General features: G+C 41.7%; 1 protein-coding gene across 1 annotated transcript in view; it reads left to right on the forward strand.

Moving 5' to 3' along the window:
• GABBR2 (gamma-aminobutyric acid type B receptor subunit 2) overlaps positions 1 to 23,654 on the forward strand; it is a 257,568-nt gene that overhangs the window by 16,238 nt on the left and 217,676 nt on the right. Inside the window, exon 2 of the mRNA XM_035124845.2 lies at positions 18,364 to 18,501. Coding sequence (XP_034980736.1) covers positions 18,364 to 18,501 — 138 coding nt within the window. The remainder of the gene's footprint in view (positions 1 to 18,363; positions 18,502 to 23,654) is intronic.

The raw sequence follows: 23,654 nt of genomic DNA on the forward strand, positions 1-23,654 counted from the left end.
AAGGAATCCCAGCCTGCCAATCAGACTGATATCCATGTTACTCGCTGCTTTCCTAGATTCCCTGTCATCTACAAGAAATGTCATGATGGCACTGGGACCAGCGGCATCAACACCCAACTCAACACGCTATCCAAAAGTCACCTTCCTGCTCCATTTGCCCGAAAACACCCGGCCCCTCCCCCCCACAACAAAGCTCTGGTGTGAGTCCCCTGGGCAAGGACAGGCACAGACTCATCAGGTCAAGAGGAGATAGGCATCAGGTATGAACAACGACCCTCACATATTTGCAAATGACATTTCAGTTGCTAAGTCCCACCTACCCTGCTCTGCCATTGCCAAAGGATTTTCAGATTGGAGCATATGAGGTTTATACTAAAACCTCTTGATCTATGGGTGGTTGCTATATATACAGTACTGTTGTAGACAACAGAGTGTAAAATGTAGCTGGGTGTCTGTAAACACGCAGTGGAGAGCCCCCAGTTGATTTGGGGATCCCAGTGTGTGTTCCCCATGTCTGTTTTATTTTCCATTGGATTTGGAATCCCGTCTTTTCTCCATGCACCCAGTGCCAAATAAATATCATCCTCACACCAAGCCTGTGAGGTAGTTCAGGCTCAGAGATAGTAACTGGCCCAAGGTCTCCCAGTGAAGTGTGCAAGTGAAGTTGGAACTTAGGTCTTCCAACATTTTGTCCACTGCACCACACTGGCTACACATCTCAATGTTGTGCTTTGCTGACGTTTGGCACTGTGAATGGATGCATATGCAGCAAAAATACTTTTCATCTAAAATGTGAATTGGCTCTCACTGCCAAATGAAACCGCCATTAGAATTCAAAACCTTGGTTGTCATGCCTGATGTCAGAGAGCAGATGAATAAGGGATGGAGGCAATTCACCAGTTTACTTTGCTGACATGTGCAAAGGCTTCTTTGAATGAAGCATGGATGGTGGCCTTTTTTTTGCTGTCACAATTGACCTCATTTAAAGATGGTGGTTCTGGACGCATTACGTGCCACACTCTTTCCCCATTTTAACTGTGTCACACTCTTTCCCCATTTTAATGTTATCTTTTAACAGGAGGCTTATACAGAACAAACATGGAAACCCTTGTTGGGAAGAAAGACAGTATATAAATTATAAATAAAACAAATGGATTATTCTCAGAAATAAAAAATCAACCGGTTCTTTGATTTCTAAAAAGTGCATAAGCAAGAATGTACAGTTCCACAGTGGCAACAGTTCAGTGCAGCAACAGACCAAATATTAGCATTTAAAGTGTTTTCTCATACCCTGAACATGGTTCAAAAGCATTAATAAGCTAATGTTAACATTTTCTTGCTGTGAGGTAAATAGGTGCCGTGACTAATTTTTCTGATTAAAAACCAGGGATTTTACTTACAGAGAAGTTGAATGTTCTGCTCTTTGAGAAACCCTATGTCAAATCTTCCACCCACAGATTTGACCTGAACGCTTTGGAGCGAATGATAAAATTCCATCGGGTTTAATGGTGCAGAATCTGCTGTAGGTGTCATTCTCTGAATACGGAAGTAGGAAGAAAGCCGACCCTTAATTACAGGCCCCCCCCCCCCCGCCCCGAGAATATTATCAGGAAATGCTTTTGAAGCGTGTTCATGATGCAGGCTCATCTAAGGGCACTGGAGCATCCCTGGGTTGTTTTTTGTTTGTTTGTTTGTTTAGGAAGGGGCAAAGTCTATCAGCAGCACATATAAAAGGAAGCAGGAACATGCAGCTGGTAGGTTAGTCAGCAGCTTGTGTTGACAGTTGCTGGACTGCCAATACTGGACTGTTTGGCCTCCTTTACCCTGTCCTCAGCCTTCATTTAGATCCTTTCTCAAGCCTGTTCCCCATCTGTCTAGTCTCAGTTGTCCTGGCCATATTCCTTCCTAAACCTGCCTGTCTTTTCTCCTGACAAGCACTGTTTCCTGCATTTCATCTTGCCGCTGGCAATCCATGGGTGTTGCATTCTCTGCTGCTACATATGATTATATGTAATCTAAAAGATCATGACACCACCACACACTTTTATAAGGGTTTGCCATGAAATATCTGTTTTGCTATCCTTAACATAGTCGTTTACAGCCTCTTTGGGAATGTGGGCACATTTTGAACTTTGAGACATTGCTAAGGGTGCCAGTCACAAAATACCTGCCGTGAACACAAAGGAGCAAATTCATCTAAGCAGGTGTGCTAGCAGTAGCCTCTGCAAAAAAAGTCCAGCTAGTGCAATGGGACTTGTCCCCTCTCTTCCCCTGTGCACTCCTATGCTATGGGGGATCTGGAGAACCCCCAGAACTTCACACAGGGGGTGGAGAGGGGAGAACGTCCCATTAGTCAAACTGAAGCATTTGTGCAGATGGAAGAATGTGATTCTGATACATGCAAGTAAGAGCCTCTGATATAATAATAATAATAATAATAATAATAATAATAACAATAATAATAATAATGATAAATTTTTTATTTATACCCCGCCCTCCCCAGTCAAAAACCGGGCTCAGGGCGGCTGACACCAACAGAATTACAATAAAACATAAAAACAATTAATTAAAATACAGATTAAAATACAGTATTAAAATTTAAAGTGCAGCCTCATTTCAAGTAGGCCATAAATCCAAGCCATGAGGGAGGAAAACACAGGGGTCAGGCTGAGTCTAACCCAAAGGCCAGGCGGAACAGCTCTGTCTTGCAGGCCCTGCGGAAAGATGACAAATCCTGCAGGGCCCTGGTCTCCTGGGAAAGAGCGTTCCACCAGGTTGGGGCCAGTACTGAAAAGGCCCTGGCTCTAGTAGAGGCCAATCTAGCCATCTTATGACTCGGGATATCTTGTTTTGGGTGGAAGTCAGGACAGTGCCTGGGCATTAGCTCCTGGACAACAGGTGACATGCCTAATCTTATTTGCAGACTTTTCAAATTTTGCATTTACCACTTGGGGAGAGGGTTCATTAACTCCCACGGACCCTTATTGTGTAGTATCATTTGCAACCAAACCAAGCCAAATGAAAACAAAACAAAACAAACTTTTTGGGAGTACCTGATCTCAGACAGACCCACCACAGGATAGATGCATTCTGGTTGATAGTGAGAGAAGGAAGCACAAACTACTGAGATTCCAACGACTACTTGAAAATAAGACAGAAGTATGTAATTGTTGAGTGAAAACTCTCTGGTACCCTTGAACAGTGATCTGAGAGATTTGCTTTCTATTCAGCAATATTTCTTTTGTACAAAACATGGACTATTTCCCCATCAATTTATTTTTGCACTCATTATATGGAGCAGTTTCAAGTACTTTGAAGCATAACTGCTTCCACGGACAAGATGCCTATTTAGTAGACTATTTAAATAGTATTTAGGGCACTCCTTTGTTATCGGTGTTAACAGTTAATCTTATTTGTGGGGTGGCAGTTGTTGGAGAGGCATACCTTACTAGAATTTCACAAGAAGCTTTTCAGGTGTCATGTTTATACCAAGCACATTTTTAAAAGGTTAACATTTCCCAAGGAGCTTGTATATTCCCCAGTATATATTTGCACAGGCTTAATTGGACCTGTTGTCTAATTTAAAAGGTCTGAAGTGTGGGGCAGGTAATAAAAATTACGAAAAAAATAGGGAGGATAAGGTAAGCAAGCACTAATTTTATGTAGCAACATAAGGGTGCAAAGCTTGACGTGATGATGAATGCACACCTGCCTCTGAAAACAGTTTCTGCACACTCCTCTGTAAAGTATTGAGTTTAGGAAAAAAATGTGCTTGTATCCTAATGACATTGTCAGTGCGACTCAAAAGTGGTAGTCCATGGACTGGTGCCAATCCACAATCCACTGGCTAGTGACCCCCGGTGACTCCACCACAGCTCAGGTTGGTTGGGATGCTTTAGGAACCAAATACGGGACGGGTCCCAGGCATGCGGGTGGGGTGGGAAGTTGCCGACCCACCATATCAGATAGCTTGAGAAGCACTGCTGTGTGTCTCCATTCCTGATCCATATTACTGGCTATTGCTGCCTCCGGGGGCGTAAGGACAGCGGAACAGAATGTCATGATATGACAGGAGTATATTCCGTTACATACTAAGGAGAGGAAAGGACATACGCTTTTAATGTGATGGACACATGTTAAGCATTCCACTTGCTTTGGTCCGAAGTCAAATGATTCTACTGTATTGTCAGCTTTACAGTAGTCTGAAACGCAGTGGAATACTATGCATGCCTACTCAGAATTAAGCCCGGTTGAGTACAGTCAAGCCCGGTTGATTATGGTCATAATTGCCTTGGCTTCTTCTTAACTTCCAAGGCCAATCCAATACTCTGCTTCTTACCTTAGCGAGCTTCTGCTCCCAAGTATTCTGCCTTATCATCTCATCCTACAGAGGTTTGCTCTTCTTTCCTTTATTTTCTCATCAGAATGTGATGCAGAGTCTTTACAGTGGCAGCACCTACCCATTGGATTTCCCTTTCCCAGGGAAGCATGGCTGGCCTTTCTTTGCTGTTTTCCATTTTTCTGACAGCCCCCCCCCCCGCCTTATTAAGGAATGTATTGTAGGGCTTGTACTCTGAGCAGCGATATTTTCTCGGCATTCCTTATGGCTAGCTTTCAGGTATTTTCATTATTTGTTCTTAGTTGTATTTAATTGAAAATTGCTTTGTGTGCTTTAATAGAATGGAATAGCAATTAATAAGCTTTATAAATAGTTAATTAGCTGGATAGTGCTGCCAGTTGTGTTTTGCTCATTTATTAACATGTGACAAAATTGTGATGTCTGGTTGCTTTTTACCTTACCTTCTTTCCCTGCTGAACTGAGCCCTCTGTTTGGCTGTGCTACTTGAGGATGAAGGTGAGGGTTTACCTGATTGAATTCTTCTATACATAAAAGGGATTCCCTGCACATAGAAAACTAGCATGTCAGGAAGAAGCCTAGCTTATTTTTATGTATACAGATACATTATAACCTGCACATAGAAAAGTAGGCTGGGCTCTTTCCCCCCAACATGCTATTTTTCTATGTGCCTGAATTATCATTCTTTTGTATGAAGGAGCATTCCATTCTGTGAGCTCCCACCTGCAATATGAAATGCTGACAGTCAGCCATTGGTTGCACCACCTCATTAAAAAACTAGGCCTTGGTTTCTTCAAGGCCGCTGACTATGTTTTATAAGTTTATGCTTGCACTGCAGAGAAGCAACAACACTTTTTTAAAAAATGGTCCTTCTTCTTTGTTTTTAAGAGCAGCCTGCATTGACACAGGCAGAAATTAAGCAAGAGGAAATAGCTCTTCATAGCACCTCATTTGGTAGGTGGATTCCATCTATTTACAGTGGTACCTCGCTAGACGAATTTAATTCGTTCCACGGGTCTTTTCTTATAACGAAAAATTCGTCTAGCGAATCCCATAGGAATGCATTGAATTTTTTTTGAATTATTTTTTTGCCCATAGGAACACATTAATTGAATTTCAATGCATTCCTATGGGAAACCGTGATTCGCTAGACGAATTTTCCGTAAAACGAATTCGTCTAGTGAGGCAACCTCCGCTAGAAAAAAACCTTTCGTTAAGTGGAAATTTCGTTAAGCAGGGCATTCGTTAAGCGAGGCACCACTGTATGTGTGCCATGCTGCTAATAGCATAGGAGCAGGGCTATTTAAGGAGTTGGCAAGCCTTGGGAGCAGAGTTCCTCCCCATATTTATCTTAGCGGATGGAAAGCTGCAGTTGTGTATGCTAGTGTGTCTTAGGTTGGTTCTCAAAATGCCAAGACCGGCCTTGTCCTGGATGACATCTGCTTCTTTTTGCGCTGCTGATTACCCATGGCCCTTAGCGGCATTAACATTTACAACACACCAACTCTCAGTTCCACAGCTAAGGGTATTTTGCTCATGCTTTAGGTGCCCTAGACTTGATTTGCTTCCACTGATCTACAGCTGCTTTTACTAGATGATCACTAAGGAAGTGTGTGTGTGTGTGTGTGTGTGTGTGTGTGTGTGTGTGTCTTTTCCATTCTTCACAGTGAACTGCATGCAAACCCCAATCCCACAGCTGCTGTTCCCTAAAGACCACCAGTCACATGCCGCTACCTCATTGCTCTGAGTTGGCAATCCAACAGCTACCGTATGAGATACCCCTCAGAGACATCAGAATCAGCCTTCAGTTCCTCATTCTCATAGTATATGTCCTGCACTAGCTGCATCAGGGCACAGAATCTGTTGTTGTTGTTGTTGTTGTTGTTGTTGTTGTTGTTTGTGTTTCTTTCGTTCACATTGTTTTTTTAAAAAAAAAACAAGAAAACTTTTATTTCACCTTTTTCATCTACGTAGCGTGTGAAAGACATAAAACTTAATCAGAATTGTTGAGGAAATAGCAAGCATCTTTGGTCTTAGTAATCAGTTATTGAATTAAATTGAGAATAAAGCAATTAGAAGCTTATTTAAATAGGTCATGGGGCAAATCAGTTTAAAGCCCAAGTTTCCAGTGCAACATTTTTATGTTTCCCTGAACTGTGCATAAAAAGTAACTTGCCAGCTGGGTTCCTCTCCCTGCCCCACACTTCATCATTATTTGCATCACAAAATATATTTACAGTTAGGTTAGTACATTCTGACATTAAGTTCCCAGTGTAAGTATGACAGAGGATTATTAGCTTAATGTGTTCTTGCCTGAACTGAGGAAGGAACAGAGTTGCAACGATAAAGTATCATTCATGGAGCAGCCACATTTTGTGTGTGTGTGTGTGAAGTAAATGTGTATATTCCTGCTAACTGTCAAATGCCCATTTAAAGTTAGTTCAACACTGTGAAACAGGGAATTGTTCTTTTCATTTGGTCATCTTTCCAATGTCACAGTGCTGCCCAAATATTGTTTCCTGAGACATGTTTTCCTCAAATCAAAACAGGACACACCATTCTTGTACCCGAAAAGTTCTTTCAGAGTGTGAAAAAGTAAGAATTGCTACCCACCCTCAAAGAAGGCTGCCTACTCCCTGTGTGTCCACGTAAATTACTCTTTCGAACAAGCGTACTGAATGGGATGCTGGAAGGACCATTGTATACCAGCAGTAAAGCAGGAGAGATTGAGCCTGCAATCCTATGCACACTTACCTGAAATTAAGCTCCATGCAACTCAATGGGGCTTGCTTCTGGTTAGGCATGCATAGGATTGCACAGTAAATAGTCCAGCCACACAGTGGAAAGATATAGCATAATTAAGTAACTGAAAGAAGGCAAATACAGTGGTACCTTGACTTCCAAATGCCTCGACTTCCGAAGGTTTCGACTTCCGAAGTCGGCAAACCCGGAAGTGTGTTCTGCGCCTGCGCAAAACTGCACTTCACGCAAGCGCAAAATGGACGCTTCGACATCCGAAGGTTTTGACTTATGAGGAGCGCCGTGGAACGGATCGCCTTCGTAAGTCGAGGTACCACTGTAAGTTAATTCCACAGAGGTGCGCCAGGGAGCCTTTTCTATTGATGAATACAATGGGCTCATAAAAGCTGCCTTTTATTTATTTTATTGACTTCTGACAGTACGGTGGTACCTTGGTTTATGAACAGTCCTGTTAACAAACTATTCGGTTTACGATCTCTGCAAAACCAGAAGTAGTGTTCCGGTTTGCAAACTTTACCTCGGTCTACGAATGGAAGCCGAACGGTGGAAGGGTACTGGTGGCGAGAGGCCTCATTAGGGAAAGCACGCCTTGTCTTAAGAACAGATTTGTTTTAACAACGGACTTCAGGAACAGATTAAGTTCATAAACCAAGGTACCACTGTACATGGTAAACTTCTAGCAGGTAACTTAACCAACTTGCTCCAATGTATTGTTATAATATAGTACGTGGACCCAGTGCATAACCCCGCTACATTAACTCCACTTACCCGGGAGTAAGCATCAATAGGGCCTACTTATCAGTAGACCTGGGTAAGACCTGGTAATACCATTTAGTTCAATGGGGCTTTTTCCCAGTTAAGTGTGATTAGGCCTCAAGTCTTGAGGATAAACAGTCAAATCAGAGGTTGGATGGCCATCTGTCAGGGATTCTTCAGCTGTGATTCTGCACTGTAGAGGGTTGAACTAGACGACAGTTGGTGTCCCTTCCAACTCTATGATTTTGGGACCATCACATTTTACTGCTTTTTATCAAATACTGGCGAGATTTGAATGTAGTGAGTGATCTCAATGGGAAGTAAAGGTAAAGGGACCCCTGACCATTAGGTCCAGTTGTGACCGACTCTGGGGTTGCGGCGCTCATTTTGTGTTATTGGCCGAGGGAGCTGGCATACAGCTTCCAGGTCATGTGGCCAGCATGACAAAGCCATTTCTGGCGAAGCAGAGCAGCGCACAGAAACACTGTTTACCTTCCTGCTGTAGGTTTACCTATTCATCTACTTGCACTTTGGTGTGCTTTTGAACTGCTAGGTTGGCAGGAGTACTTCCAGGTAGACACTAAAAAGATTGCACTCTTCAATATTTTTCAAGCCTCTTCTAATGTCTCGCCTGCAAATGCAAAATAAGGTCCCAGAACTCGTGTTTTGCAATTCTGTTAATGCAAAAGTATGCAAATAATCAAAGCAGGAAAAGCACTTTGACAGAAATGGCTTAATGTAGTTATGTTGGAATCACTTTGTGTAATTATGTTAACATTATATGATTTTCTAGTGTTTCCTCCCAAAAGATTAGACTTAATTGAAGGTATAGTTATGAAATCAGTTGATGAAAAACAGACCATCTTCTGTCTATTACTGATTCCTGTTTGAACTGAGAAGTATGTTGCTTCAAGAAATGAATATCACAGGCAGGGTTGGTTGGATTCTATGCTCTGTAGAACAACCCTCACAGTAAAATTAGAGCTCAAGCAAGAATTTAAAAAGCATGGCACTCGGGCAGGAAGCTGTTTTTAGCGTACCACCACCCTCTCTCCATATTGGATGTCTCTTCTTACCTTTAATAACAATAATAATACGTAGTACTATTTTTTTATTTATACCCCGCACATTTGGATGGGTTGCCCCAGCCACTCTGGGTGGCTTCCAACACATATAAAAACACAATAAAACATCAAACGTCAATGGCAACAATCTGATCCAATATAAAAAAGTCACAATAACTTTAAAATAAACAAATAAAGCATTATCTCAAATGAAGCAATATTCAATAATCCGTTAGAATCTAATAGTTAAACAGTAAAATTAAACATCAGCAAATAATAATTAAACAGTTTGCACTTACCAACCACAAGAATTACCATACCAATCTAAAATAGATAAAAATAACAGCAAACCACAATGCATACAATACCACAACACATGCAAAACCATATAAAAAGGATCAGAAAGAAGGACACACAAATTATATATATACAACTCCTCTGTTCCCAGCTGCTTCTGCTGCTCTTAATGTCATGGTCTGGGAAAGGCTTCCAGGGCTGGAGGGTGGGGCAAGGCAGGTGAAAACAATATTGCCTAATGAAGAACAGAAAGTCTCTCCCCTCACCTTTGAAAAGGACCACTTCCTGGCAATGGCATCATACCCAAAGACACAGGCGATCCTTTTCAAAAGCAAGAAGACACGTAAAATGCTTTCTTTTTCCTCTCTATCTCAGCCCAGAGGTAGGAGAGTCTCCTCCCAGCCTAGCCCATATCTTATCCCCTTGTTATTTCTTTTGAGATATAGCTTCATTCTTTGTTCAGCAGCAACAAGCTTTAAGAACACTTGCTTGAGAGTTTGTTCCATCTAATTTATTGTGCCCTTTAGTACTCCACAGGTTTGTAAAGTAGTGAGATAGAAAAAGGGATTTAATGCATAATATTGTTTCTGTTCTGCATAAAGTAGCCCCAAAGCCAATTTCTTAGAGAGAAGGCCAAGTAGTTGATGAGCATTTGGTATTGATCTCATTAGATGTTGTTCCTCTCTATCAATATTCCCCATGATTAGCCTATTCTGAGTTGCAGCACTATGTGGATTTACATGAAAACCCATTTTCACCCACTCATTTGTTTTGTACTGATGTTTCACATAATTTTGAAAAAGAACTATATTTGCTTTAGTAATCAATTTTAAGAGAGCTGCTATAGACAGCCTCTCTGCTCCTAATTTGGCCAATATGTTATTACTGTTTTGGAGGAGCATTTTAAATGTTTATAATTTATTTTACGATGACATTATCCTATGTTTTAATTATAATTGATGATATTTTTCTGGCATTTAGGAATACTGAAAACTTACCAATGTTTCTCCCCTGAGATTAAACCTGTACATTACCATGTTAAATTTCCTTCTTACTCTGCTTCTGTTTCTATTTTCTATGCCTTCTGGGATAGTGCTGTGTACATTTAAATCATACATATGTATTAAGCAGTTTTTGTTTAGTGTGCTAGTAGGAATACCATTTTACATTCTACAAATCACAATCAAATTCATTTTAAACGGAAGATGCCTGTAAGCCAATTTCTATGATTAAAGCTCAGTTCCATTGATCCCTCAGATAACAATATACAAGACAGACATTTTTTCCGAATCTTTATATCAGAGGAGCAAACTGGACCATATCACATGGTGAGCATTGACTTGTGCCAATTATACTATCAGAATGAATTTACTTTAGGCCAAGGTCCCTAATTCCAAGTCAAGTATTGTATCCAGTGTAAATTACCGGTATTATGTACTAAATACCAGCAGGATGTGTCCCAGGTTGTTCTGTGCCACCTCGGTAAGAGTCTGCGATGCCTGAAAAAAAATGTGTGAGGTGCCGTTGTGCAATAAGGTTCCAAACCTAAATGGATTGCTGCTATTTCTAACCATTTTAGATGCAAAGGGATTACTTCTTTGTTTTGTGTTTGGTTGCTTTCCTCCACAAAACACCTCAGCTCCAGCCAGTGATTTCAGCTTTTGGCTTCTCTTAGGCTCCCCAAGCCTAGATGTCCTTTGCCTGGCTCAAACTTCCAGCACAGCTGCTTCTTCTTGCCCTCTTTTCAACACACCGGCTGGTTTCTTTTGGTTGTTCTACCCTCTGGCCTTGATTTTGGATTGAGACTGCCCTTCTATTTCCAGTTGGGTTCTCTGCAGGTAGTCACTTAAACTTTGATTGGACTTCTCCATCCTTATCAGACCACTATTCTGGTCTAGTGGGATGAAGTAGAATGTCTGCTGACATGGCCAATCAGATCCCACCAGTTCTGAATCTCCTGTGTCTGTATATAAATAAAGTACCTTGCTCCCAGCTCTGCTCTTCTTTGGAGATAATGCAGTTTGACAGTTAGCCATTCATTCAGCCACCTGCTGGTCTCTTGTTGATATTTTGTATATAAAAGTCAAACGGTTTATATGTGGTTAACTCCTTACATTCAGTAGTATGAATTCCTTTATATATTCCTTCAAAATGAAATTTACCTCAAAAAAATTGAATAACAAAATGAATCCCCCACAGGGAAAGACATACAGGTCTCTGAAAACACATCATTGAGCATAGAAACAAAAGCAGACATTGTGTTAGGGATGCAACTGTAGTGCAACAGTTCTTGGATCATGGTCATATTCTAGAAGATTTTTTTGTATTTTTGGGGGGTGGATTAAGCACCACAAATTCCAGTCAGTCAAGATGAAAATCACACACACTGGATTCCAACACATCCTGGCTTTACATACTGAGCAGCATTCATATCTTAGGGATTAAATGAAATATTTTGGTTCTTGTGGTTTTCTTCACTGTTCAATATGTGAAGAAGAAAAAATATGAGCTTTGTCAGAATTAGAATTCATCTCAGGGTGAGGATGTAAATGAATTGGGGAAGATCCATGTTTTGGGGGGGCTTTGGTTGTTGTTTTTAGAATGTGTCGTAGGAATATAATGGTGGAGGTTAACCCCCCCCCCGGCATTTAAAAAATCGAAAACACACACACTCACTGAAACATAAATTGGCAACAGTCAATTAGTAGCTTCTAAACGGGGACTTTCTCCAAAAGAAAAACTTAGCAAGAAGCGATACACATAAACATTGGTAGAAGAGACGAACTATGTTCATAATTGCCTCAACCTATTTGAGAAAGTTTAAAACAGGCATCCCCAAACTTCAGCCCTCCAGATGTTTCGGACTGCAATCACCATCATCCCTGACCATTGGTCCTGTTAGCTAAACATTTGGAAGTCCGCAGTTTGGGGATGCCTGGTTTAAAACCACCACCACAACAACAACAACTTGGGGCACTAAGGCATAATGTGAATAGAACTGAAAATTACTTGCTGTAGGACTATAATGGCCGCTTACCCAGTATAAGGTTGCACTGTGGTTGCGGCCCGTCACGCCAGATCCCCTCCCTCACAGAAGAAAGGCCTCTTCATCTTGTGGCCAGCCACTGGGGATTTCCCACAGCCAGCTGCAAAGGTGGGCGAGATAACCTGCCAAGCCAGAGATTCACCATCCACCAATCAGGAGGCTGCTAGGCATCCCTATTTAGGCTGGTGATGCCTGTGTTGTTTTAATGCTGTTTACAGTGGCTTTATTCATTCATGCTTTGCTCTCTTCTTGATTATGTTCTCACAGTGTCCACCCGATATTAGCTAAATTGCAGAGTAGACAAAGTGTTTTGGAGTTGTTATTTTTGGTTTAGTGTGAAAACATAGATTTTGTAGGGCTACTGGGTTGTGGGTTGGCCGTTTGACCAACCCCACTTTGAGGACTTAATTCAGAGCCTCTGGTTTGGGCCTTCTCCTCCAATGATTTGTACATATTAGAACACTTCTATGCCAAAAACCCACAGGCAGACTATATTTGTTCACTTCAGTAGCTTCTTGATCAGATTTCTTATTTTTATGGTATCTCTTGTTGAAAATTAAATAGTTATTGTCACTAAAATAGGTAATAGAACAAGAAGACACTTATTTGCTTCGAACAATCCTTATCAAGATCCACTATTCACAGAGGCCAGATATTTTCCTTTTGAGGATTCCTGGCGCTCAGCGATAGCAATCAGTAGTCCCATTATCATTACTGTGAGACTGAAGGTAGAGATTGAAATTTAGAATTAAGTTTGGAAAAAAGAAAGAAAGTGTTGAGCTGGGAGTTGTAGAAATCCAGGCAAGAACAAAATCTATTTGATCTAAGTGAGAAATGGATATTCCTATTTTTCATTTAAGCAATTAATCTGCAAAGCTAAGAAACAGCATAAATATCAAGGGGCAGAGGCAGACTTTTGAGGCTTGCATTTAACAATGATTGGCAGCCCTCAGGTATGTCCTCTATCTTATGTCCTGAAAGTTTATGGGACAGCAAGGGGCCTTGGTGAGATGATAAGAGCTGTAGATTCTTGCTTTTTGTTTGGAGTGTTCTGGAGTGAACATAGCTGGGAATGTTGTATTGGAAGAAGGAAGAGTAGTTCCTGCCCTGTTTTGGAGTAAATGAATTGCCATATGGCCAGTGCAAATTTAACATGGTTCATCTTAAAACCGCAGGTAAAGGGACTGGGAACAAGCATGGTGAACACAATGATCCCCCCCAGCTTGTCTCCTGTCTTTCATGTATCCTCCCCTCCCTCTAGCCATAGGTTTATGTTAGCCTTGAAATCAATCATGGTAAATGCTAACCAGGGTTACCTTGAAAGTAAGACTTGATGTTGGTTAAAACATAGTTAAGAGTGAAGTCTACGTAGTACAAACCAAGGGTTGACACACCCCTCTTAATCATAGTTTTGCCAGCATAGTTAAGAATGAACACTAAAGGTAAAGGTAAAGAGACCCCTGACCATTAGGTCCAGTTGTGACCGACTCTGGGGTTGCACGCTCATCTCGCATTATTGGCCGAGGGAGCCGGCATATAGCTTCCAGGTCATGTGGCCAGCATGACAAAGCCGCTTCTGGCAAACCAGAGCAGCACATGGAAACGCCGTTTACCTTCCTGCTGTAGCGGTTCCTATTTATCTACTTGCATTTTGACGTGCTTTCGAACTGCTAGGTTGGCAGGAGCTGGGACCCAGCAACGGAAGCTCACCCCGTCACAGGGATTCGAACCGCCGACCTTCTGATCAGCAAGTCCTAGGCTAAGTGGTTTAACCACAGCGCCAACTGGGTCCCTAAGAATGAACACTACACAGCACTAATTTTATTGTTGACACAATCCTCTTAAACGCAGCTAATGCTGGTGGCATAATTTATTTAGGGTGGGGCAGGTGAATGGCGCTTGCAATCCTCTCTAGTATTTCTGGTTCCTTAACCATGGTTAAGGAATTATTTATGTTACATCTGCACCAGTCTGTGAAAGTATGAGGAGTTCAGTGAGTTGTTTCCCCCCATTTTAGTTGTCTTGTCAGGGAGAAATATTGCTGTACTGATGCAGAGACCACCCCTAATGTGTTGGCAAAGATAGTTGAAGCATTGGCTTAATTAAGAATGGTAAGATGCAAATATGTGTTAATATACTTCAAACACTTTCACAAGAGATACAGGGAAAACACTTTTCCCTTGCTAATGTGTCTGCTTTGAACTTGTTAATATGGTTGTCACAGTATCTAATGTGGGAAACAGCACTGTTTTAAATTCAAGGAGAAGTCCCTACTTATTTGCCTATTTAATCTGAATAATCTGACATATTCACGTTGTCCTCTTTTCTGTGAATGGATATGGCTTAAGCAAGAGCATTAGTGTAATTGCTGAATATGAAACATCTGATCTCCCTGGCCAGCTGGCCTCTCCTGAGGTAAATGGTCTGTGGGGGGGGGGGGTGAGAGGAAGACAAATCTGAACATATTATTTTGTGAATCACAACAATGTGGTTCCTTTTGACATCGCAGGTTGTAATTAGGCTGGCCTGAAAAAGAGGACAGGATTCCTGCGCCTTTAATAGCTGTACAGAAAAGAGAATTTCAGCAGTTATAGCCTGACATGCTCGCTAGCTGCACTTTCTGAAATCCCCTCATCTGCACAGATGTTAAAGGCGCAGGAATCCTGTCCTCTTGCACCAGGGCAGCCTAAAACTAATGGAGATTGGACTAGTAAAGTGAGATGGCTGATTTAATTAGACACATTAAATTAAATTTTTTATTACTTATTCAATATGTTATCAAATTGTATAAAGTGGTAAGGAATATTTTGGATGAGATGGAAGAAGATGTTTGGTTTATTTGATACTTGTTTTGGGCTCTGGTTAAGGAGAGAGTCCTCTCTTTAACCTTCCATGATCTGCGTGACTGTGGTGGGTGAAAAGTGAGCAGAATACTAGATGTGTGTCTTACATCTGTAAAGTAGACTACATTCCAGTCGTGCTAAAGCTAGCCGTTTCTTCTACACCACCTGCTATCCACCCTCCATTCAGGAGACATTATCGTAGTTAACACAAACACTTATACGAGAAAATGCATTTTAATGATTGCACCAATGGCATTTTGACACCGTTGTGGGGTAGCCATATTAAGAAAAACATCCCACTATTGTGCTGGAGAGACTGCCATAATATATCCGTGTGTAGTGGATGTCTTGAGCATATGAGGCCCTTGTGTCAGAGGATATTTACAGGAATAAGCTATATTACAGGTCAACATGTGGAATGTACCTCAAGTTTGGGTTTTTAAAGAAGGGATTTTTTTTTACCTTTGTTATAAAGAATTAATTGCTTTCATTTTAGTAGCAGCACGCCTACCAATGGCACAGAATCTCGGAAGGGGTTGGAGCATGTGTGGTCCATTGCTGTATCAGAAAATAAGCAAAGAGATTGCATGCATTGAATAATACAAACGCTGTAGATTATTTTGTTGAAATGGAGCATCCTTTTATAAAATACTGATAACCCTGAAGAATGGCAACCACTTGATTTGATTATTTTCTTTATTTCTGCTTTACAAAATCTTATTAATTTCCATTACATTCCGGTCATCATCACAATCTCTTATACAACAACTGCAATATTAATATCTTCTGTTCATGTTGACACATTAAGTGATTTATAAAACCACAAGTGAGGAACTCGAACGATATCCTTGTTCTTCCTGTGTGTGTCAATTATTCTGTCGGTGGTGTTTCTTCCTGTCCTTGTAAGATGCTATGTCTTTCTTTCCCCCGGTTGTTGCTGTTAATCTGGCATTCCTTGGGAGGAGCTGATATCCCATTTAATTTTGAACTTTGGCAAACTTGAATAGACTGATCCTGCCTGGAGTGGGGAGGTGTAAGTTGGGATTTTTATTTTATTTTTTGTATCCTTTTTTCTTTTCCGTGTAATTGTTGTTATTTCACCCAGGACCAAAGGCATGGGTTGCCAACATGGTGCCTGTGGACATCATGATGCCCTTGAGATCTTCCCCTGGGGATGAGGGTGGTGAGCATAACATACCGGTAGTGCCGGTAAAAAGCTAAACTAAAACTAAATTGTCAGAAAACATTTAAGCATGGAGCTGATAGCATGGAACAGTTTAGTGCACTGTTTCAGGAAGATACTGTGCATGTGATAAGTGGAGCTTTCTTTCATAGAAGGGTATCCAGAATTGCAAATTCTGCAACAAATTTTGGAAACAGTATGGAAACTCTTGTTACTTCTTCACATACACTTAGAAAATGTAATACAGTGGTACCTTGGTTTGCATATGTCTTGGTTTGCATACGTTATGGATTACAAACATGTCAAACCTGGAAGTGCGTGTCCCGGTTTGCCACCTATTTTGGATTACAAACCGTATTTTTTTTTGATTCGAACAAAAATTTTTGGGAGGCCCCATTGGTGAAAGCACACCTTAGGTTACAACCTGTTTTGGTTTACAACTGGACCTCTGGAACGGATTATGGTTGTAAACCAAGGTACCACTGTTTTGCATCCCCTTGTGTTTATGCAACATTGAGCTACATGGATGCAAGCATCACTGCAACTACAACTGCTTTAGGTTGTGATATATTTAATTTTTCATCCATGTGGGGCTATTCCACACATTACAGATCTATTGCTGAGCCGACACACAAAAGAGAGCTGCAGCCAGTCTTAGCTCTCTGATGTATGTGCATGAATGAGTCGCATTGTTTTCCAACACCAGTTGATCATCTTTATGTTTTAACGGTGTGCTTAAATCTCTGGAATATGATTCAGGAGAAGCAGTGTGTGAAGAAACTCATACTGTATATTGGTAGCACGGAACACAAAGTAGTGGCTCTTGCAGTCATTAAAGCATGGTTGGATAATCCTTCTGCATTAAGTGCATTTTTCAATGAGTGGCTGCACCAGATCTGTCAGCTTCTGACACTGTCAGGTGGATATAAATTGTCCTGAACTCATATCAGAACCAGAATAATGGTGCTTAACTTTATCAGTGTTGAAATTAGTGCAGTCTGCACTGTAAAGGGGTACAGTCTTTTTGGAATCCTATTTGCACCTGGCCTAAAGAAAGTTTTCTGTATTCTGTTAAAATGAGGACATTTTATATTTTCAGTGAGCTACCTGCAGCTTCCTAATTTCAAGATCTTTGGCCTGAGATGTAGCTCAGCTGTAACGTTTGGGTTAAGGGTTTTGAGGGCAGAGGGTTGCACTTTTCTTCTCCTTGTTTGGGCTATGGACGAAGGTAAAGCAGCAAACAGGGTGCAGGGTGTCTCTGAGTCTGTGCAGGAAGGAGTTGTGGCCATATTGGTGTTGGCCCCTGCATCTCTGTCCACTTGCAGTTTGGTCATTCTTCTCCGTTGATAGTGAGATGATGCCCCAAAGGCATCTGGGACATTATTTTGCATTTTATGCCCAAACACTTCACCCAGCTAAGGACATGGCATAAGAACTGTTACAGCAAAAGTCTGAAGAGATTGTCCTTTCAAAATATCATTAATGAAATCTAGCTTCAGCCTGAAGCAACATTGAAAGTGCTATGGAAACCAGCAGTGGAGGAAAACTGGGGGTGGGGATGGTTTATTTTGATGGATTCTGGTTACACAATTAAATTGATCATATAGAACCTGGCTTTTTACGTGCCTTTTCTCTGCCTGTTCATTTGTTTAATTTATTTACTCATCAAATTTCTATGCCACCCTTAATCCGAGGATCGCAGGGTAGTTTACAATATAAAAATACAAAAATGCATAACTAGTAACAAAAGAATGCAAAACTAGTAACAAATAAAAAACAATACCCGCATGGTATGATGTGGTTGTGAAATGGGCAGTGTTGACCTTTAGTTGTGAAGTTGAGATTTCAATTTTAGTACATGGAAGGGCAAGCTACAGCCATTTGCATCAGTACCTTTCAAAGCGACTAATAGGAACACTTTAAAGTTTTTTGTTTGTTGAGTATTATGCTGCATCTGTGTGGTTTATTATGCTACATACTTAAATTTGATAAAATATTAATGCTGGCAATACTAAATTGCATTTAGTGATTATGCTATTTTTGTTTTCCCCCTTCAGTGTGACAATGCAAAGGGACTTAAAGCCTTCTACGATGCAATAAAATATGGACCTACGCACCTAATGGTTTTTGGTGGAGTATGTACAACCGTAACATCCATAATTGCTGAATCCCTAATAGGATGGAATTTGGTACAGGTAAGAACAACACCTTATAGATATATTGATTGATACCTTTAAAATGTTGAGATGTTTTTTTTGAAAAACTATGTAGATATTTTTATTATTAACTAGCTGGCCCTGGCACACGTTACTGTGTGTTAGTCTGTCAAATGGAGGGTAATAGCCCCCCTTCAGATCCCCCTGAGCCTCAGAGTCCCCCTGTTTTACAGGTGTTATGTTTAAACAAGGGGTATCCCTGTGAGTCCCCCCACCCTGTTCCGATCCATTAGTTATCCTGTCCCCTCTTCCCCCCACACTCCCCAGGTCATCCCTGTGATTGGGGTCATCCTGTCCTGAACCATGAGGTATTCAGACCCCGTTCCCCCCCAGCCCCCCCAGGTAAGTCCCTACCTCCATTCGGTTGGTGTGGGTGATCTATATCATTCCCCCCCCCCAGGGCTGTCCAATGGATGAGGTCTTCTGTCCCCTCCTCTCCCAGGTCCACGGGTCCTCCTTGTGATTCTCCTCCCCCTGAGTTGAGGTCTGAAGTATTCCGTTCCCTCTCCCCCTGAGTCATTCCCGCCCCCCCCATGTCCGGTGGTTTGACGTATCGTGTCCTCTCCTCCCCCTATTCCCCGGTTCCCATTGAGTGACTGTGTGTCGACAGTCATGTCGTTGGGCCGTGGGGGTTTCGGTGACGATGTCGCGACGGGTGTGGCGGGGGAGGCCTATGTTGCGAGGGCTGTGGTGGTGACTCTGACGGTTGGAAATGGCGTCCTGGCGAGGTTTGCGGTGGAGGTTGGGTGGGGGCGTGGTCAGTTGTATCTGTCCCCAGAGATGCAGATTTTTTGGAATAATTCCCAGCTTCCCCGGGTATCTGAGTGGTGGGTTCCGAAATGTGTCGAAAACGTTGTTTTTCGACACAGATATGGCACACCTACGGGACCGCCTCTCCTGGTATGCCCCGCGGAGGACCTCAAGGTCCACAAATAATAATATTCTGGAGATCCCGAGTCATAAGATGGCTAGATTGGCCTCTACTAGAGCCAGGGCCTTTTCAGTACTGGCCCCAACCTGGTGGAACGCTCTTTCCCAGGAGACCAGGGCCCTGCGGGATTTGTCATCTTTCCGCAGGGCCTGCAAGACAGAGCTGTTCCGCCTGGCCTTTGGGTTGGACTCAGCTTGACCCCTGTGTTTTTCTCCCTCATGGCTTGGATTTATGGCCTACTTGAAATGAGGCTGCACTTTAAATTTTAATACTGTATTTTAATCTGTATTTTAATTAATTGTTTTTATGTTTTATTGTGGTTCTGTTGGTGTCAGCCGCCCTGAGCCTGGTTTTTGACTGGGGAGGGCGGGGTATAAATAAAAATTTATTATTATTATTATTATTATTATTATTATTATTATTATTATTATTATCTGACCACGGAAAGGGTATGGTGTCACTTTCATAGTGGCAAGTGAGGTTGTGGCCAAAGCTGAGGAGTCATTGGTCCAGCGGTTTTTGTGACCATTCATGTGGAACAGACAGGGTCAGTCTACATTTTTATATATATAGATAGTTCTGTACTGGGCCGAGCAGATTTTAGGCTTGTATGAGCTGCTTTTCACAAGAACCTAAAGGTCTACTGACAGGAAACAGTGACAGGGATGGAGTCAGAATCTAATTGGTGGCTCAAGGAACCAGTTGCCTACAGGTTACTACGAACCATATACTGAAATGGTCTGCATCTAAAAGTACAAATGTATATCTATTACAGATCAAGAATTCTAGCATCAACCTCCCAAACTGGTCAGCAGAGAGAGACAAAAGCAACTAATGTGTCTTATAGGTAGTGGGCACTAAAGCAGAGAGATAAGCACAATGGCAGTCATTTAATATAAGGCATTTTTTTGTATATTTCACTGGGCAAGTGAATATGCATAGGATTGCTTATCACATCACATCAGCAAGAAAACCAGACGAACAGCCTGATCCTATGCATGCTTGCTCAGAAGAGAGGTCTACTGACTTCAAAGGGACCTACTCCAATTGTGCATATAATGGAACCTTAGAAGTTAGAAGTAGGGTAGGAGAACGAAGCACTTTTACAGTGGGGCTTCTACTAAAAGTTCAGTAATGCAAAATGCCTATCAATCTATGGGACTCGCTTAGTTGCTGACTCACAAGGCACGGAAATAATAATTAAGGCACCTTCACAACAGGTAAGCTATCAGTTTTCAGCTCGTAGTCCAAGACACCCTGGACTATTTTAATAAATTCTGAAAAGGGGACTTCTTTGTGTGTATGTTTTAAAACCCACAACATGAAGACTACATCATGGTGGCAAAGCATAAGGAAACGCCACATGCTGCGTGCCATCGAGGGATGTGGGGTGCCGAGGGAGCCCCCTGCAGCTCACCTTGCAAGATGGCACAGGGGGTGCCATCTTGTAACCTGCCTATCTGATTGGGTTGCCCCAGCCACTCTGGGCAGCTTCCAGAATATAAACTAAACAGAAGCCTTCTTATTAACTGTGGCCAGTTTGTATCTTGTGGGAAATGGAGGTGTATTAAAATGCCCGTGTCCTAGATATTCAGAATTCAGAGAGTATATGGTACCGTAAGTTTGTGATTCTTGCTGTGGGCTTGCATAAGTAGTGTGTATCTCAAGGACTTGACTACCTAAAATTTATTTGAGGGTCCCTGTATGTAGGAAGCCATGGTTACCTTAGCATAGTAGTGCTCTGGAAGTTAAATTCTTACCTGGCAAATGTCTGTTCCCTGTTAGGAATTATACTGTCAGTCTAACGTTATGAATGACTACAAAAGAGATCAGAGCTGGGAGTTGCTTAAACCTTTGTGACTGATGCGGCATCAATGAATATATAAATTTGACAGACGATGTGACGTGATGGTGATATTGCCATAGCAATGCAGCCTTAATTGCACAATTATGTATCAAGAACAGACGAAGGACAAATCCTGCATACTTACGAGGCTGCATCTTCTTGAAAACTGATATTGCAGCATACTGGCAGATTTTAGCACGCAATGATGGCATCCAGATACGACCGATACAACATAGTGATCTTGCTATTGGGGGCGGGGGGGAGGACCCTGATTGGTAGGAAAAGAGCTAAAAGAAGGCAATGGGGATGTAACAAAGGATGTTTTTGAAGTGCATTGATAACATGATACTGAAAAGCTGGAGAGATCGCTGGTTAAATTGCTGAAATTCATGCAGTTTGAATTGTGGTCTTTACTAGCCTTTCTATTTCTTCATTTGGAAGTGCTATACAGGATTGTAGCAATGAGAGAGGTTTTTTGCAGGGCAGGGGCTTAACTCCTCAGGGAGGATATTCCAGGCTGTTCCCTGAATGTTAGATTCTTTTTAAAGGAAGAAGTCTCTTTTTCTCTTACTTATGGGCATTCAGTATGAAAATACGTAGACAGTATTCTGCTCAGTTACTTCCAAGAAATAAGTCTGTTCTTAATTCCAATATTGTGGTGAATGATCACAAAGGCACGGGGATATCATTCATATTTTTTTGTTAAATAATTGTGCATTTTGAAATTATTTAAAAAGCTGAAATTATTTACTATGTCAAATTAACGTTTATCCTATCTGAATCCTGGCCAATGCTTCAACGATTGCAGATGTGGGAGAAACTATGACCATCAACTGCCCATGAGTTTCCACATTCAGGCATGTGTGAGAAAAAGCTTGTGTCTCCATGTCACATTAAGAAACAGAGGTGAGCTGGGGAGCTTGTTGTATATTTGACAGAAGAACACTTCCCTTCTAAACCAATCTGGGCCATACCTATTCATCTGGAAAGTCGGCTACAGATACCCATAGCCAACTATTGCTATTTTGCAGTTAATGCTGAGAAACTAGGCTGGTTCCAGTTGGGATACAGCTTAATAAATGCTTAGTAATAAGTAGTGGCTTGATATGTGACATTGTGTGGCTACGGTTTTGAGAAATATAAGCTCATAGCTCCCTTGGGCATGCAGAACAAGTTGTGCAGTTCTTTGACTCCTGGCTAGTACTTCCATAAATGTCTGAAATGGTTGCTGGTTTTTTGGTTTATGATACTCTTAAAAACACACACCAAAAAAAAACATGTTTATAATCTGTTTTTATGGAGTGTTATATTTAGCCTGAGGATGAGAGAGGCATTTCCCATTTTTGTAGGAGTCTAAATAAAATAGAGCCAGTAGGCAGGGGAAGCAAATTTGAGCTCGGAGGGATCATTTGCTGCCTATAAAACATAGCTAGGAAGGAAAGGGGGGGGTGAATTTGTGCTTTGCAGCTTTCCCCCCACCTCCTTTCCCTTTTTCAAGAACAGATCTCTGGCAACGGTAATTTGAAGGAGCGAGACCTCAGAGCTGCTTGGTTCCTTTGACAGGGTCTACGCCCCTGTTAAATAGGTTACCTTATGGCTTCATCATAGCAGTACTGTGCAGACCCACTGGGAGTTTCACACTACTCTGAGCTTGAATAGCTTCTAACCTGACTGATGTACAGATGTACAGAAGGGCAGCTGGGAAGCTTTCACAAAGTGCGTTCATTTCTGCATCATCATGGCCCTTGGTGTTAATAGAGATCCTTCGCAGAAGTTGCTAAAGTTGACAAGGTAACAGTGCTATTTCTCTGCCTGCCATCATGCTAACCTTCCACATCTTTAGAAACTTAGCAGTTATATAGCCTTTGCTGTCGCTTAAAAACAGCTGTTAACTCTGTGACAAAATGTGCCTGCCGTCTGCCTGTAGTATTTCATTAGACATTGGAAATAGCGTTGACACATGGTTGTATTTGTCACAAAGACTAAGTTCTGATAAAAATAAAATGTCTGTTCTTTTGTGCCTACTGTCTGTATCACTGCCGATGAACTGTAGCTTGAACTCAAAGCAACATTGGTGGATTATTTGGAAAGGTAATGGGCTGAGTCTTCGGCTATTGACTCGAGGAAATGAGGGAGCAAGTGCATGGTTCATGGCTTGAGCCCACCTTTAAATCCAGAATGTTAGCCTTTGAGGGGATGAAGGTCAGGGCTTCCTTAGTACTGTGAGGGTAAACAGTTGCTGTTGAGTGTGCACTACAGGTATTAATGCCAGGCATATTCCTCCCCTCCCCGCCAACTGTGAGCAGCATGGCGTGGTAGTGAAATGGGCAGTGTTGACCTTTAGTTGTGAAGTTT

Source organism: Zootoca vivipara, chromosome 8, assembly GCF_963506605.1.
Source record: "Zootoca vivipara chromosome 8, rZooViv1.1, whole genome shotgun sequence".
Classification (NCBI taxonomy): Eukaryota; Metazoa; Chordata; class Lepidosauria; order Squamata; family Lacertidae; genus Zootoca; species Zootoca vivipara.